Source organism: Lampetra planeri, chromosome 30, assembly GCF_965212315.1.
Source record: "Lampetra planeri chromosome 30, kcLamPlan1.2.h2, whole genome shotgun sequence".
Lineage (NCBI taxonomy): Eukaryota > Metazoa > Chordata > Hyperoartia > Petromyzontiformes > Petromyzontidae > Lampetra > Lampetra planeri.
In genome coordinates, this window is record NC_136136.1 from 11,653,254 (window position 1) to 11,671,825 (window position 18,572).

General features: G+C 42.1%; 1 protein-coding gene across 2 annotated transcripts in view; it reads left to right on the forward strand.

Annotated features, from left to right (window-relative positions):
* Nucleotides 1-14,555, forward strand: part of LOC144728982 (HEAT repeat-containing protein 5B-like) — a 47,343-nt gene extending 32,788 nt beyond the window's left edge. For both annotated transcript variants that reach the window (XM_078608789.1, XM_078608788.1), the window contains exons 24-36: nucleotides 329-580; nucleotides 1,029-1,210; nucleotides 1,404-1,472; nucleotides 2,415-2,594; nucleotides 3,629-3,857; nucleotides 5,986-6,216; nucleotides 7,726-7,853; nucleotides 8,877-9,024; nucleotides 9,514-9,786; nucleotides 10,829-11,053; nucleotides 12,408-12,550; nucleotides 13,320-13,533; nucleotides 14,075-14,555. In XM_078608789.1, the coding sequence (XP_078464915.1) occupies nucleotides 329-580; nucleotides 1,029-1,210; nucleotides 1,404-1,472; nucleotides 2,415-2,594; nucleotides 3,629-3,857; nucleotides 5,986-6,216; nucleotides 7,726-7,853; nucleotides 8,877-9,024; nucleotides 9,514-9,786; nucleotides 10,829-11,053; nucleotides 12,408-12,550; nucleotides 13,320-13,533; nucleotides 14,075-14,388 (2,588 nt within the window). In that variant the 3' untranslated portion in view covers nucleotides 14,389-14,555. The remainder of the gene's footprint in view (nucleotides 1-328; nucleotides 581-1,028; nucleotides 1,211-1,403; nucleotides 1,473-2,414; nucleotides 2,595-3,628; nucleotides 3,858-5,985; nucleotides 6,217-7,725; nucleotides 7,854-8,876; nucleotides 9,025-9,513; nucleotides 9,787-10,828; nucleotides 11,054-12,407; nucleotides 12,551-13,319; nucleotides 13,534-14,074) is intronic.
* Nucleotides 14,556-18,572: the final 4,017 nt, after the last annotated feature.

Here is an 18,572-nt window from a genome sequence, read left to right on the forward strand (position 1 = left end):
GTATTTTCTAGAGGTCGTCTAAAATGAGAACTTTATGCTAAGTCATATCAGATTCCTGCTGGCATAATCTTTTTTATTTTATCAAATTTAAACAAATGTGTTTGAGTTAGTTTATTGATTAATGGTTTTCTCAGTTTTTTTGCACAACGCACCCTGCAATACTCTGCATTATGAGTGCTATATAAAACACATCACATTGTATTTAGCTTGTGTTGTCAGCTTACAATCTTATTTTTCCAGGCCTCTGCAAAATGATTACGGTCTTAATAAGCTCTCGCTTGCCTTGAATAACCAAATTCTCTCAATGTGACTTTTAATTGCGTTTCAGAAATAGGCGGTGGGTCTAAAGTTGATTCGACTCAGCAAGAAGAGGGAGAGAAGGGGGATGGTATGGACGATGATACCATGTTCAAGTCCTCGCACACAGAGGAAAAATCCCGGCCGCAGATCGCCCCTCGTTGGGCCACACGGGTCTTCGCTGCAGACTGCCTCTGTCGGATCATCGCACAGTGTGAGAGTGGGGACCCTGCCCATTTTGACTTGGGCAAAGCAAGAGACAAGAAGCTTAAGGATGCCAAAGGTAACTTGACACCATTGTCTCCAGGTTTGCCCAGCGATGGTAATAGCAGTGCAGGAGATTTGGCGTCAAGAGGGATCACTTGAGCTGCCAGCTGGTTGATGTCAGCTCTAGTCTGTACAGTTTGTGGAGAGTCGGTGGGTGTGCTGGTGAGGATTCCTCAGCATACTTAAAGGAGGTCCTTGTTTTAGCTGAGGTTTTATGCAGTTTGCAGATGTTTCGTTTATTGGTGTTATTCATCGGTTGTGTTGATGTTGGGTCCTCTCCTGCTTGTTCATGCTTGGGTAACATTGCCCCTGCTGGCTTTGTGATGTATTGCTGTCAGCGCAGGTGAAAGTGACAGGCTGTAGGTTTAACATACACTCCACATGACTGAAACCTCCTGATTTGTCTCAATACGGACATGGTTTTGCATCACAAAGACAAATAGAGAATGCATTTTTCATTGCAGGTGATTATTTGGTGTTGTACCTTTCGGACCTCATACGTATGGCTTTTATGGCTGCTACTGACCACAGCAACCAGCTACGCATGGTTGGCCTGCAAGCTCTGGAAGACATCATCAAGAAGTTTGCAGCAGTAGACGAACCAGAGTTCCCAGGCCATGTCATACTTGAGCAATATCAAGCGAATGTAAGTTGCTGATTAATCACTGTGAACTAAGTTGCTTATTATAAATACAAATTATGCATATAAAAAGTGTGGTTTACTATATCAATTAATATGTAACCATTAAACAATAAGATAAGAAATGCTCAACACACAGCCTAACCCAGAAATGGCACTTGTAATATGAGTTTCTGAAATATTTCTGTGCATTTTGTAGGTTGGTGCAGCCCTAAGACCAGCATTTTCAGCTGACACACCTTCCGACATAACCGCCAAAGCTTGTCAGGTAAGCTTGGTGTCGTTTGCAAATGTACACACTTCACACTACATGTATAGCTTGCAAGGGTACACACAAGTATTGATGCATTCACATATATACAGGCATGTACACACCTGCATAGCCGTATATGTTAATTCATTGTGGCCGCAGTGACATGTATGTCATGAGAACTTAATGTAGTATGTATTATAATTAAGAAGGGTGCAGCATGCCTGACACAGCGATGCACCATTGTCATCTGGGGCTTTGAAGGCATGGGGTTCCCTCAGCTAAAAAAAAATATTGTGCTCTGATTTCTTTTGTTAAGATTATGGATGCAATATGAGTGCAAGTGTTACTCCGTATAATTCCAGTGCATGATATGCCCAAGCTGCTGTTGTATTCTTTAGTACGAGAGGATTTGTTTTACAAAATGAGAACCCTTTTGCAAAAAATGTGTGTAAAAAATTACTCAGAAATCTTAGTTATAATATGCTGTTAGTAATATTGGTGTAATTAATGTAATAGAGCTGCTGTTTCCATTGGTTATATTCCAGTAATATTTCTGTGGAAAGGCGTCATGCAAAATTAATCTCAATGCCATAGAATCTGTCACAGCCTGCACGTGGAGAGGTGGGAAACCGCAGGCCGGCAGCGGGAAGGCAGCAGCTCGGATCGGCAACAACAATTGCCCACGCTCTGATCAATAAAAAAAAAACTTCCCCCTCCGTGTTTCCCTGCAGCTCCGCTCCTGCAGTTCCATGATAACCCGCCGACATCCATGGGTCGCGATTTGCGGTCCGCGAAGCGTTTTCCAACCGACCGCCGTGCGCTGCGGATTACGGGGGTTGCAATCCGCCAATAATCCTCAAATTACGGGGAATCACAGATTGGTGGAGTTGTGCTGTAGGTGATGCGTTAACGTGGAGGAAACGTTGCTGTATGCCCGTCGTTTTGTTTTTTTCTTAGGTGTGTAGTTCCTGGATCTGCAGTGGAGTGGTGAATGACTCGAATGGGCTGCAAAGGGTCCACTCGCTGCTGGTGTCCTCGCTGAGCAAGGTGTTGGCTGGCAAGGGTGGCGCATGCCAGCTGTACAGCGAGAGCTCTGGAACCATGGAGAGACTCGCTGTGCTGAAGGCCTGGGCAAAGGTATGCTCTGAACTGCTCTCATCTTAATACTTTAAACTGGGTGGCCGCAGTCATAACACTCATGCCTCGCAGTTGGAAGGTCCTGCATTCGATTCTCGCCTTGGGCGTGCCTTTGTGTGTGAAGTTTGTATGTTCTTCCCATGTCCTTGCATGGGTTTCATCTTGGTTCTCCGGATTCCTTCCATAGCTAGAATGTACACAATGTTAACTGGTTTTGGCCAAACATCCCAATGCTGAAACATGACCTGCAAATTACTCCGTTGGGATTAGGGATGGCAACTTTGCTCCCTGCTGCAAAAACATGGCAGAACACTCCTGAAAAGTGTCTTGAGACTTTCCTGGGTAAGCACGCATAGTAGTAATAATAATAATCATCATCATCATATTTGCTTAATGTATAAATAGACACCTCCCTGATAACACAACCTTTAAACAAACTTCATATTTGTATATGTATGTTGAACTTTTTTCGCACCGTACGTAGCCAACCGTGCTAATTGGAGGTGCAGGACACTGGATAGGAGATATGGGAAAACTGCATAGTTGTGTGACAGGCAGCATTTGCAACAATATTGATGAGCCCTTTTGGTTTTCACATACTCTGACAGTATTGTGAGACTACATTCACATTTGCATTTTATTATAGGAATACTATGGGAAGTATATTTTGTGAGCATGTTAATGTAAAAAAAACTTCAACAAATATATTTTTACCAGGTAACGCCCACTGAGCTGTTATGCAGAAGTGGCCTAAGTACAATTGATAGCTCAACAAAGTAGCTTATCGTGTGGAGATTTCTAGCAGCCAAATACTCTTAAGTGTGTGTTTTTAAATGTGGAGGGAAAAATCTGAGGACCCGGAGAAATTTCCACGCCACCACAGGGAGAACATGCAAATCCCAAATATACAGGCATCAGAGTTGGGATCAAACCCACGACCTCCTGTATACCAGGAGAGGTAGTTAACATCTCATGTTTGCATGTGGAATACGTTTTTTTTCCAATGTGTCGCTGCTATTTTTTTTTTATCTCAGGTTTATATTGTCGCAATGAAAACTCAGCAAGATGCCACAGCTAAAGTATCAAGAGATACGGAGGAGGAGGAGGAAGGGAGCAGAGAGGCCGAGCAACTTTCTGCAGATTCTCTGCTCAACTTGGTGCAACCAGAGATCCCAACCCTGAGCCGCCTGTGGCAAGCAGCCCTGCAGGACCACGCACTGCTCACTCTACCGCTGGAGTTCTCCAGCCAACTTCCTGCGGAGGGTAATAGGAGCAGAAAAACATTTTAATAGATATGATTTATTGATGTTATTTCCCATCAAGTGTTTTCATTAAAGTTTTAAGTTGTGCTATTGGAATATTAACAATTGTGTAATGCGGGCGTAAACGACCTCCCGGAAGTGACGTCATGGGGGGAGGAGTTACGTCACGTGGGGGAGAGGGTAGAGGTCTATAAGGGGGGTAACCGGAAGCAGTCGGGAGTGATCGGAGACTGGGAAAGTGTGAGGCCACGCAGGGCGAAGGGTGAGAGAGAGAGTGGCGAAATCGCCACACACCCGGGCCACGAGGATCGGCACCGTCGGCCAACGGTGACCGACCCCCGGGCAGCAGGAGCAGCGAGGAGGCTGCAGAGAGCAGCGGGTCTGCAAGGGAGGAGTTGGGCAGCAGGGGTCTGCACGACGAGACAGCAGCGGGTCTGCTAGGAGGGAGTTGGGCTACGTGAGCGACAGCAGCCTGGGGCTGCAGAGCAGAGAGTATATAGGGGAGTGCCGTGAGGGAAAAGAGATCAAACCCAAATAAAGGACACAGGACAGAGAGAAGCATCCGAGTCTTTTATTACAATTGTAAAAAAATCTTGATTTGAAGCTTTCGTGACTGCAGGAATTCATCCTATATAGACTCTTGTTGCAGCAGCTCTTTCTCCTATGTCAGCAGTTCTCCTGCTGTATCTGTTCCACCTGATGATGGTCGCTTGTGTTGCGATCGAAACATCGTGATTTATTTTATTTTATACCTACGTGACTTTACCGAAAGAACCAAAGAGTATACAGTAAAACCTTGGATTGCGAGTAACTTGGCCTGCGAGTGTTTTGCAAGACGAGCAATTTTTTTAAAATAAATTTCAACTTGATAAACGAGCGAGGTCTTGCAATACGAGTAGTACGTACAGTATACGCTTTGTCTGCCGAGCGTCACGTGATCACAACTGAGCCAATGGTTCTTCTCTCTCTCTCGCTGCGGGATTGTGGGTAATTGTCTCCCATGCTTGGTCTCAGGCGACGTGCCTCACTCATATAGTCAACATCCGTGCGAGCGTATACTGTTTACTACAGTGTTGTGACCACGTGTGTGTGCGTAAAGCATTTTTTTAATTTTGTGTCCAAGTGTAGTGACTGTTCTTTAGTAACTGTACTGCAACAATGCTTTTTGCCTCCTCAAAAGGAGGCAAAAGCAAGTGTCATTGGATAGGTTCCTTGTTAAAGTCGCACAAAAAGAAAAATATTCCAGTGAGCCAACAGATGGCAGGGATTCCGTTAGTGACAGTGAAAGTCGTCCTACACAATAATCCTCCTCTCCTCTCTTGTCTCCCTCACACCAGCCGCAATTAAATGTAATTAATAAATTTGATTACTTTATATTAAATTTAATTAATAAAAATATACAAAGGTTTTTTTGTATTACTAATTTTTATATTAATATTTTTGGGTTGTGGAACTAATCATCTGAGTTTCCATTATTTCTTATGGGGAAATTCGCTTTGATATACGAGTGCTTAGGATTACAAGCACGTTTCCGGAACAAATTATGCTTGCAATCCAAGGTTTTACTGTAATTGTAAAAAACATTACTGGATTCATTCATTCGTTGATACAAATTCTTTGGGTCTTTCAGTAAAGTCACATAGATAGGTGCAAATAAAAAAAATTATGACGACCGCTTGTGTTGCGATCGAAACGTCGTAGTTTTAATTTTATTTATATCAACACATTTGATTTTTTATTAATTAATTTTACTTTTTATTAATTTATTAATTTGAACCATCATCAGGCCTGATGACGACCGCTTGTGTTGCGATCGAAACGTCGTAGTTTTTTGTTTATTCAATTTTTATGCATTTGAACCTATCTACTGACTTTACCGAAAGACCCAAACAATATGAATTCCTGCAGCCACGAAAGCTGATACAAATTGTAACACACTCAAATTTAACTTAAAAAGGACGTTCAAAGGCATGTCCTGTTAATGTTTAGATTTCCTCAATTACATTGGGAAACACGGTCTGGCTAAAGTAAAAACGCAACGCATGCAAGCTTGTGCCATATGTATAACAGGTATACAAAAAAACTATTGTTGCGTACATGTTGTGCCATGCGTATTTTTTTTTTATCAGGTGGCGCATTCTATACCCCGGAGACTATAGATGCGGCTCGAATGCACTACCGGGCAGCATGGGCGACGATCCTGCGCGCAGTGTGTCTGTGGCTTCACAGCAGTGGCTTTGCAGTCGGCGAGCTGGAAGATTTTCCAGTTGCACTGCCTGGCACAGAACTGTCATCAGGCCCTGAGGTTCCAGTTTGCTCCCCTGAAGACCTCAACACAGATCGCTTTCACCTCATCATCGGTAATGTTATCTCTTCCCGTAAAGGAGATAGGAATTTTCACGTTTGTTAACTGTGAATTTGCGTTTAATTTATTTGTCGCACGGATGTCCCCGCTGTATAGCCAGTTTCCGAGTTACTTTACAAGGGAGATCCGTGGTGCGTGAGCATAGCAGCAACACAAATAAGAGACAGATATCAATATTGTACGGTTCGTAAGAAGGTCTACATACATACATGGTCATATTGTACAACAAACAAACAAGGTATGTAATGGTCGTAAGCATAATGCACAAGAATTGAAAAAAAGCTGCAAACACTATGAGAGCAAGAGGTGCCAGAAAAAGTGAGGTGCATATGTAAGCTCACTCTGTTTGTGGCTTAATAGGGACATAAAGCAGGGGAGTGAAGGAAGGAAACCAGGCTGTCGGAGTAGCAAGGATGAGTCCAGGAATGTGGAACAGCAACTTGGAAAAATGCTATCTCGATTTTCGTCTTTTGTTCATCTCTCTTTTTATACTCCTCTCTATGCCTCTTTTTTGCGTGTCTCAGCGAGTCGATGTACCTTTTAACTAATGGTCATGTAATCTGGAAAAACAAACGTAACCTCTCTGGCAGGTGGCAAACACGGGTGTGTTGTGAGCAGTGTCCTTAAGACGCTGAGGGCTAATGGAGCACATTAGCCTGATGGCATGCTCACATCCACCACACTTATCAATGGGGGTCTCTGGATGGGTGTGAGGGGCTGGAAACCCCTCCACCATTAATTTATTTGCCAAACAAAATTTAAAAAATAGCTAAATTAAGCTTCTGCGCCAGAGGGCCTGGGGGAGACTGGTGCCTAGTGCTTTACTCTATAACCGCACCGCTCGCTTTGATGCTGCTGTGGAAGAACACACACGTATAGTAAAAGTCATTTTTTTGTACACTGCATAATATTTACTGTACATATGCCATTCACCTTATCTTTATTTTCATGGTTACTTTTACGTGTACGATACTGTACACCACTTACATTTCTGTCATGCTATACATTTACCGTACAAGTTATGTTTAACACTAGAGAAAATATTAAATATATTTTATGTTAAAATACTTCCTGTTTAATTTTTGGATTAATGAACCAAACCATATATGAACGTATTGGCAGTGCACAGTATAAAAAAAACTAAATTTTCGTAAAAGAATGTATTTTACCTGCAACCCCGGTCATTTAAAATCTTGGTGGGTGCGTCAACATAAGGTCTCGTGATGTTGAGGCAGTCAGAAGACGAATGGCAGTTACATTTTTTTTATTAAGAGATTTTTTATGAGGGACCAGGGTGTTATGCAACACTGGTGTACTGCCAATACGTCCATTTTTCCCATGTGCCTTTGAGTTTGCGAATCGTGGACGTAACCAGACCCGCGATGTGCAAAATTTGTGTTTATTGTACGAAAGACTGTATAACCCTATCCATTGTAATACATTTCTTACAATCATTCCTGATCATAAAATTGTTTCAGTTTAATTTTATTGCTGCTTTTTTCAGGTATAAGCATAGAATTTCTGTGTTCACCAAGAGTGGAAGAACCAATTGAATGTGTCACAGAATGTTTGGAAGCTCTCAAAACTTTGCTGGACTCACCTTGGCCACGAACTAAAATTGGCAATGATCAGGTAATTGCGGTGTTAAAAGTGTGTCTGCACAATAAAGTCATTACATCAAATACAACTTTTTCACTGGGAATACTGCCTCTTCATAGATAATTTGGCCTCCGAGTGAAAGGGTATGAAATATACTGTAATTTATCAGTGAGGGTGGTTTTATATAATTTAGTTCAGAACTTATAAATGTTGTAGCACCCCGTAATATCTTCTCATACAACTATGCCATCGGATCGTTTTCTTACACATGGCTGACTTTGTAACCAAGTGGTTCGGGATAATACTGTGTCCAAGGAATGAGTTTGGCACCGCTGAGATCCTGGACTAAATTCCAGATAGCCCCCACCCCCCTTATTGAACCAAATTGTTTGGTGATGCTGCTGCTGCATTGACAATAATGCACAAGCACAATTTTTAAAAAAACGCAACGTGGTGCTATTGACGAATGTGCTGAGTTCTTCATTTAACCAAGTTGTGTGTAATGATTTTCCGTAGACAAGGGATGGCTTCAGTGTTGGGGCATTGGATAGATAAGGGCTGATGATGATGATGAGAGGCATATACATGCAGGCAAACGTTTGAAACAGGTCTGCTGGCTATTGCCACCATAATTAAATTGTTACAGTCTGCTCATTGTTGACCCAGTCCATTCTGCACTCTCAAAAATCATTAGACGTGAATGAGGCTGATATTAACCTACACTGGAAACCTGCATCATCACAACTTGCCCTTCATGGTCCAGTCAAAGCTTACAAAATCAATGTATTGCTTCCATAATAGTTTGGTAATCTCTTATTAATGTAGGTCTCCTATAAAAAAAAATTAGTTTTGCAAAACATCATTGCAGTGCCTAAATAAGTAATCCATTTATCTGATCTATAAAGTTAACTGTCAGATACAAGGCATCTGATCTGTATAGACGCAGCGCAGGGCCAAGGTGATATGTAGTGGTGGTGGTGGTGATGAGGCCATTAATCCCCTGCCACCTCAACCTTCGTGTTGTGCCCACCGTGTTGGGTTTTTGTTTTTATTCAGATGCTGGCTGTGGAGCTGCTGAATGTGCTGCACAGACTACTGCTCACACGCGACGTGCCGGTGGTGCAGTTGGCTGTAGTTGACGTTGTCACGCAAACAATCCGCGCCACCCTTGAGCATATCAAGGAAAAACGAAGAAGTGCTGAAGGTGAGCTGTGTGTATGTTTGTTTTTATTTTAAAGAACTCATTGAAGTAAATGTGGATTATGTTAATTTACATTGTCCTGTGTTTTTAAAGAAATAATCTGGCGGGAATTTTTTTTTCAGTTTAAATAGCATCAGTAACTGCATTCTTATATTGGCAATAATGTATGTTGTTTGCCATTTGTTGCCTTTCACTTAATGGTGATGGTTTGATGATGATGATAATAATAATGAGTCACATTGCAAATGGAGTTGTTTCCTGGTAAACGCAGACAGAGTCCGTGATTAGCATGCCCCATATAAATGTGGATAAGAGCAATCCCATTGTGTCTGAGTGGAACTAAACATAAACCAGTAGTAGTAGTTGTACGAAGTGATATTAAGACAGAACATTTGGATAGCCGATGGCGTTCAGGAATAGATTTGAGGTTGGTGCAACAGTAAAGTATATATTTGTTCTTAACGTTGTCGGGTGGGTGTTGTTGTTTTACAGTCGATGATGGAGCCGCAGAGAAGGAGACCCTCCCAGAGTTTGGAGAGGGAGAGGAGACCGGGGAGCTTGTCCCCGGGAAGTCGTTGGTTTTTGCCGCACTAGAGTTGTGCTTGTGCATTCTGGTGCGGCAGCTCCCGAGGCTAAACCCGAAGCTCCTGCTTGCAACTAACGAGGCTGTCATCAAGCCCCAACTCTTGTCTCAACATGGAGCAAAGCTTGTGTCTGCAGCATTGCACATCTTAGCAGAGCTTCCATTATTGTGTTCCCCAGCAGGTACAATTATATTACATCATATTTTATAACTATGAAAAGATTTAACTGAATGCTTGAATTATAAATTGGACAATGCTACCATAATCCATCACCATATTGGTTATGATGCATCGTATGCATGCAGTGTGACATTGATGTCCCGTAACGTTATTGATAATCAAGCGGCGAACCCTTCCCACTCGCGGGTTTCACTTTTGCGTGAAATTTATTGAGGTCCAGTTTGCCAATTGCGCCCCCTCTCCACCACTCCCTGAGGAGATGGCTCGACCATTTGCAATTGATCGCGAGATTCCTGTACGCATCGTAACTGCACTGCTCGCGACGATGCTGCTACCTCGGAAGAACATACGCGGCGCTGTCTTATCCTGCATCTTGTCTGCCAAGCGGCCTATCGTGGGACCCAGGCCACCACGCGGTGTTCCCAGCCTCCAGTGAGGAGGCAATGATGTTCCGCCACACGATTTTCTTTCTGTAGTGTACATTACTGTACACGGATACATGTACAGTAATGTTTTCATTCGATTCATTTACCGTACAAGTTATATTTAATGCTAGATATTATTAATATTTTATGTTCAAAATACTTTCTGTTTAATGTTTGGATCAACGTAGGGAAAACATTTAAAACAAAAGGAGGGTGGTGGGTGGGTGTTTTATTACGAATCGTGAACCAAACCCTAATTTTACCATCTGCCTTTGAGTTTGTGGATTGTGGATTTGCCGATTGTAGCTATTTTCAAGAATGTAACCAGACACATAATGGGAAAAGGTTTGCTGCATGTAATGTGTGGTGAATCGTACATTTTACAAAATGATATCATGCAGGTTATATATATGACGTGCATAATGTATAATTGTGGCACCCCCCACACATTCTTGAGTTGGGTAGTTAGTTTAAGATTCAAGTGCATTTTTGTTGTTTGGTAATGTTAATGGTTGTGATGTGTTCCCGGCGCTGGCCACTTAAGGAATTACCCGGTCTCCGAGTAGTTGCGAAGTGTAACTGCATAACACAGGTGTGACTGGCTCGTTTGTGTTACAGGAAGTGTGTCGGTGTTGCCCACGCTGCTGTTCCTGATCACCGGAGTTCTCCAGGAGACCGCGTACAGCACAGCAGATGGACAGATTTCCCTTCCAGTCGGTGCAACTCTGCAGGCACTGCGAGCGCTCATCACGTCTCCACTTTCTCAGATGGAGAAGACCAACCTTCAGTGGACCAAACTTTTGCGTAGTGCTCTGGCAACAGTCCTCGATTTTTCGAAACCAGGTCTGTCGGCAATTTACGTGATACGCTTTCATTTTAACATGTCCATTCAATTACACACTTTGATATACCTTGAAAACACTGCTGTAGCCATCAACTACGTCAGAACATAAACAAGCTGATGTGCACATCTCCTTCATGAATGGAAAATTAAAGACACAAACCACAGTGCTAATGTGGACATGTAATCCAATGTATGGACCGCACAGTAAACCACTACTTTGCGTTCATTTAATGGAAGAGGAATAGCAAAACTGCACGAACTGAAGTTGCGTGCAGCACTGCTATTTTTGCTGGGTCAATAAGCACTAAAAGCACATGATATCACTGTTCACAATTGTGGTTTAAATTTGGTGTTGGAGTATTTTAGGAAATAATTTGCGGTCAAAATTCAAAGCAATATTTTTTACTTGGTCACCTCCAAAAACCATTGTTTTTTTTGGATAATAATACAAATGTTATATTTTACTTGGAACGTTATGACCATGAATGTGGGGTCAAATTTCAAAATGTAATTATTTTTATGAGGTGATCACGACCCTAACAAGTAAAAAAGATCTCACGTGAAAATTGTTTTTCTTTTTTACAAGCTTGTATATGGTGTCAAAAGTAAGAAAACATTTAAAATCATTATTTGAATAAGGCCACCTCAAAAATGCTTCTGAAAAATGTTTTTTGGCTATAGATTGAGACATGTTTTTGTTGTCAATCACTCGGTGTCATTCACTCAGTCACATGTTTGTATTCCAGCCCTTTGAAGGCAGGATTGGTAGATGAGACATGTAATTTTGTGGGGAATACACTAAGAAATTAACTAAATATCCCAATTGAATACTAAATTTGCTTTTCCTGAGATATTAAACGGTTTGTTTCCTGTTCTTTTTAATAGTGCAGGCGGTCTCCGATTTACGACGGTCCGATTTACATGAATCCACATTTACGACGTTTACATAATACCACCATGGATAACGATTTACTTTGCAGAAACTTTATTTCCGACATCTTCCGACATTTCAACAGTCAGTCTGGTGTCCGTTATGTGGCGTGGAGCTTTTGTTATTCTCAGGTGTGTTTGTGGATGTGTACTATTAAAGCCGGTTAACTATGGCTGATGAAAGGAAAAAAAACATCGCAAAGCGAAGCTTCCACTGTGTCTACCGTCTATGGAAAAATGGGGTTTGATTTCGGATGACGGGGTTTTCAGGAACGCATTGCAATGACCGTAAAAGCGGAGGACCGCCTGCAGTGTTTATTCTCCACTCACACGCTCCGTCGCCTTGGCTTCCAGATGTAACCAAATTTGTTTATTGCTCTGCAATTCTGTTTTGATATTCGACCGCAACTTATCGCTGCGCAGGTGCAAATGTGGATGAGGTGAGCGTGCTCGCGGCCCTCGCCGTCTTCCTGCTGTCGGCAAGCCCCGACGTCCTTGCTGTGCGCAGCCTACAGCTACCGTGCATCGAACGATTCGTAGCAGCTGTCAAATCTAAGGACCCCAAGGTAAATGACCCGGGCCACTCTTGCAAAGGAGACGATGCTTGCCTCTCCAGTTCTCCCCTGCTTAAAGTAAAAAATGAACACTCTTAGCTACGTTGGTCACATTTTTCGTGATTTTTAGGTTTTATTGGAAGTCTCATTAAATTTTGTTGAGATAATTTCTATAAAATGCACCATTCCAAGATAATCCAAATTACATTCAAACGTTACATATGGCAATTATACAAATTGAAGATTATAGTGATTATACACGTTCAAACACATGCTATCAAATTGTATTTCATTAAAAATTATAAAACAGCAATATAAAAAGAGCAAACCATTTTTTATTTTGCATATCTATCGAATGTGTGGCCCATTTTTTAACAGATTTGAATATGAATGCATTTATGAACATGCCCACAATATTCTTGCGTCTCATTATTATTACCATGCCACTTATAATGAATGCATGTTGCGCCAAATCACAGAGAGACATTTCTGGCATAGTCACAAAATAAAAAGTGACAGTTTTCTTTGCACACACAGAATCAGTCATTACCTAAACGTGTCTGCTATGTTTACTAAATGACATTGGGACTGTACTAGCACTTGTCATGAATATCAACGTTTTTATATATTTAGTTTTACATTAATTGTTTTCTGGTATAATTGGTTAATTATTAATCTTGAAAATACTATTCATACAGTGCAACAACAAAATCTTTCCTTGATTAAAATTGAAAGTATTATTAACGAAGTCCTACTAATAATAATTTTCTCTTTTAATCAGGTGCAATTTAAGTGCTGCCAAATACTAGTGTCAGTGTTTCAGCACCAGAATCGGGCACTAGCAGTGCCGTACATCCACGCAATTGCACCGCTGCTGGTTGAACAACTCCAAAAGGTGGAACACAACAAGCCAGAGACTACAGCCGAGTTTCAGGCTGTTCAGGAAGGCGTGCATGTCCTCGCTACGTTGGTGGCGGTCGCCGAGGACCAGAAACGTACGTTCAACTTTTTTTGCCTTCGTATTCAACAAAAATTGTCTTGGAGGTATTGTTGTTGTCAGTCTGTCTCTGCAAGTGAGTACATTTCATCACACATGGTCCAGGAGAGGCTCATTGTAACGGTATGAATCCAGAGGTCTTTGGGAGTCAACTTGACCTTTGTATGACCTTATATAAAAACCTATGATTGCCAGCTCATCACAATATGCAGTGTGTGCTGCTTGTTGGATAAAATACACGATTGAAATTTGCGCATTGATGCGTATGCAGTACTTCAAGGGCAACCTGTCCTACACTTGGACACTTCATCTTTTAAACGTAACAATATTGGACAAGCTCCGATTATTCATTTTTATTTATTTACAGATCAATGGGAGCAGCTGATGGTGACATTTGAGCATTCGCAGAAAAATCATGCACACTTTGACTACATCCCTCATCTGATAACTCCGATTCATGTTTCTTGTTTACGCTGTATTAACGTATATAATGTTGCTGGTGTACCATTTCTGACAGTTGTTTCTGCCTATCACCGCAGGAGTTCAGCTGCTGGCCCTTCTGGTGCCCATCCTGATCCGTTATCTTGTGGATGAGAACGCCCTTTCCGTGACTCCACTGGTCTCCTGCCAGCTTCACGAATTTGCTCTGCAGAACCTCATGCATATTGGTCCACTGTATCCAAGTGCATTCAAGCTTGTGATGGGCGCTTCAGCCGAGTTGAAGGCAAGGTTGGAGGCCGCTATTAAAGCGAACCAGGCCAGTGTGAAGTCAAAGATGTCAGTGAGGGAGTCGAGAGTTACGACCCCATCAGCTCCTTCCATCACACTCAAAACCTCTTTTGGCAATTTTTAATTCTGCCCACATCCGATAATTATAAGCACATGCTGTAAGTTAGCAATAGATCCAACACAACATGTTTTTTTACATGATATCAACTGTCGATTAAAATGCAAGTAAATACTATAGACTAACAAATATTTGTGTGGTATGTCACCAAAATAAAAGCCAATAATTTTAAATTTGCATTCTTTTGTGTTATTCAGAAATGAGTGCTTCAGATATGAATAAGAAACGTGTTAAATTTTTTACGCATTCATAAGATGTAATATGGGCGTTCCTCGCAGTAACGCGTTCTATGAAACATCTTTTCCCATAGACACAAGATAAGGAGGGGTTGCGTTACCGAAGAAAATATATCGTTTAAAATCATTATTTTAGCCCTGGATTTACAAACACGTATAAATGTTATACTTCATAATAATGTTATTAACATTACAAAAATATTTAATGGGTTTAATAACGAATAATAATTAAGATTTTTAAAAATATTACTACTTCAAAAGGATTAACTTCAGGACTTAGTGAATGATTCCATGGGCTATGTCCAGGGCGTGGCACGTGGTGACGCGGCGACGGCGTCAGAATTTTTATTTTCTGTATCATTGAAATTATAATAGGTTTTCTCCCTTTTTTTCTGGCAACAAAACAGGTGTTAACATGTTAAAACACCAAATTGAAACCTTTTACAAGGAATCATGTCTGCAATAACCACAATGCTTGTGGTCAGAATGCAGACAAAAAACATACTCTGATAATATATGCATTCTTTGGTTCTTTCGGTAAAGTCACGTAGATAGAAAATAAATAGATCACGACGTTTCGATCGCAACACAAGCGACCATCTCCGACCAGCACCACCTAGCCAGTGAGCTGGAGCACGTACACCAAGCCCTCAGGATGAATGGATATTCTGACCGTACAATCCGCAAAGCTGTCTCCCCAGCCATGGGGAGACAACCATCTGAGGACCCAATCAAAACCATCACCTTGCCATACATAGCAGGGGTTCCCAAAATTATTGCTAAAATCTTAAACACAAGATCTAGATTCGTTTAAACACAGTACACAAAATCTGTGATTTAATCCCATCTGTAAAGGATGTGATTCCTGACATGCAATATCCTGGTGTCTACAAACTAAGTTGTGGCTGCGGCAGCAGTTACATTGGGGAAACGAAACGACATATCTCGGGACCGTGTTCGCGAACACAAGGCAGATCTGCAGCACGGTAGGACCAATACCTCTGCTGTTTCTGATCATTGTTTTAACGCTGTGGGCACACACGAAATTGATTTTTCCAAGACGAAGGTACTCTGAAAACCCACTGGCTATCATCAGAGATTTGTTCATGAAGCCATCCAGACCCATCTCAGGCCTATATAAGACCTTGTTTAAGTAGCTTTCTCTCTCTCACCTGAAGACGGTCGCTTGTGTTGCGATCGAAACGTGATCTATTAATTTTCTATCTACGTGACTTTACCGACAGAACCAAAGAGTATGGATTCCTGCAGTCACGGAAGCTTCAAATCAAAATGTATGCATTGTCCTTAAAACTGATTGGTCCACACCAGAGCTTTTGGCGTCCTCTGGTCTAACACCGTTTGAGAAGAGGCTCAAAAGAAATCTGTCTCTGGTGTGGACCAATCAGTTTCAAGGACAATGCATATTCTTTGGTTTTTTCGGTAAAGTCACGTATATACGTGACTTTACCGAAAAAAACAAAGAATAATTCCTGCAGTCACGAAAGCTCCAAAAATTATGACGATGCATATATTATTAGAGTATCTTTTTTGTTTGCATTCTGACCACAAGCATTGTGGTTATATTGTTAGGAACCTGGTTATACCAGCCCACAGGGGATTATTGTGTCCGTCCGTCGTGCATCCAAAAATGGGAGGGGTGGGGCTGGGTGGAGAGGGGAGGGTGGGGAGGGGCTGGGTGGGGAGGGGCTGGGTGGGGAGGATGGGTGGGAGGGGTGGGGCTGGGTGGGGAGGGGCTGGTCACCCCGTGGTGCCCTTATAAAACTCAACGTTTAACCTACTCACGCCGGCTTGTGCCCGCCCTCACAGTCGGCCATATTTGCGGAATACACCACGCCGCCGTTGACCCTGGCCATTGACCGAGCAACCAAACGTTCCTACCAGCTCCCTCCGCAGGAATGTGTTTGCAGACATGATTCCTTGTAAAAGGTTTCAGTTTGGTGTTTTAACATCTTAACACCTATGGAAACCTCATTTGCCAGTAAAAATATGATAATTGGTTTTTTACCCTTCTATCTGGCAACAAAACTGACACCTTTTTACAAGGAGTCATGTTTGCATAGACCGCAATACCTGCAGTCATAATACAAACAAAAGACATAACTCTGATAATGTGCACTGTCATCTGGTCCAACCCATGTGAGACTAGGCTCTAAGGAAAGCTGTCTCGGGTGTGGACCAATCAACTTCAAGGACAGTGCACATTATCAGAGTTATGTCTTTTGTTTGTATTATGACTGCAGGTATTGCGGTCTATGCAAACATGACTCCTTGTAAAAAGGTGTCAATTTTGTTGCCAGATAGAAGGGTAAAAAACCAATCATCATCTTAACACCTGTTTTGTTGCCAGAATAAAGGGGAAACCCCTATTATCATATTTTGGTACTGGCAAAGGAGGTCCCATGATATATCATTGAAATGTTTTAGTTTTTTAACTAAATGTTAGTGTTTTTGTCTTTTGCTTGAGCGCGTGACTGAAATGCACCGCGTAAGTGTGAAGCGCATCCCTGAAAGATGAACTGCGCAACTGCGAATTTGCGCTGTGGGGTGGGGGGGACACATTACACAAGGGACGCCTGGAAATGCAAAGAATGTCAAAATGCAAACACCAATCATAATTGCTCAGTGCCAACCATAGTGAACTAAAATGCAATTTTCACATTCCACATTTAAAAACTTGCAAATAGTAAAACTTGGTTCGACTGTGTTGATAATTGCTTTACTGTTAAGATTGTGGACATCTGTCAAAATCTTGCATACCCATTTAGCAAGGATCTTAGAATAATACTATAACGTGTAAAGCCCTGTGTTAATTCACTGCTGGATGAAGGCCTCTCAGGCCATGTCAGTGGCTGGTCAATGCAGGTCGATGAATGACTGACAGTGGGACCCAGGGGCATGAATCAGATCTCAATCGCCACTGATGTGAGCCAACGTCGGGAATCAAACAGGGGTCTGCTGTTTTCATAGGACAACGCGCTATCCACTGTGCCGCCACTTCCGCCGCTGCAAGGATATTGTTATTCAATTTTTGAAAGCACAGCACTTTATTATAATTGTCGCAGCTTATCATCAATGTCTAGTGCAGCTGCATGTAGAGATGTTGTGCAAATTCGGGACATGCGCATCAAGAGAATTTGAAGAAAGGGGACTTTTGTTCTGGAGAGCGAAGGAACCGAATTCGTTCATGCAAAGAGCAAAATGAGAGTTGCGGTAAAATATAAATGTAATCTAAGGCGGAGAAGGGGACGCTTTTTAACCTCAACGTGAACGCGGAACGAATCTGCGGTACGGACGGCCAGGCAGAGGGAATCCCAGACAACGCCAGCAGCAGCAGAGACGGAGCGACCATCGTGAAGTGAAGCTTCACCCCAGCGGATTTGAACATAAATAGATTGTGGGTCACAAGACATCAAAGAAACAGTTTGTAAATATTGTAATTTACAAGCTGTTTTGTAATAACCACGGGTTATCCAACCCCTCATGACACTTTAACACGTAGCAGGCTTTCGCGACCAATATCATCCATAATAGAGGTTTTTGGGTTAGATCGCGTAAATATATGACTGTGTCATCAAAACCCGCCACCACCCGACACAGCCAACTAGTCAGGGTTGTCACGTAAACAGAACGTGCCAATTCGTCACTAGTACAGCGCACCGGTGTGTTGGAGAGCCAAGCCACAACATTTACAAACTGAGTACGACGTTTCGCCAGTAATTACAACTAGCTTCATCAGGTGACAGCCAGATTTGTGAAGTCTTACTGTCTTCTTGGTTCTTTTGGTAAAGTCACGTAGAATGGAAATAATAAAATAATAAAAAATAAAACATTACAAAGTAATTCTCACGACGTTTCGGCCACAACGCAAGCAGCCGTCCTCAGGTGAAGAACAGGACAAGGAATTGGTCTAGAGCAGGTAATGGATTCTTTGCT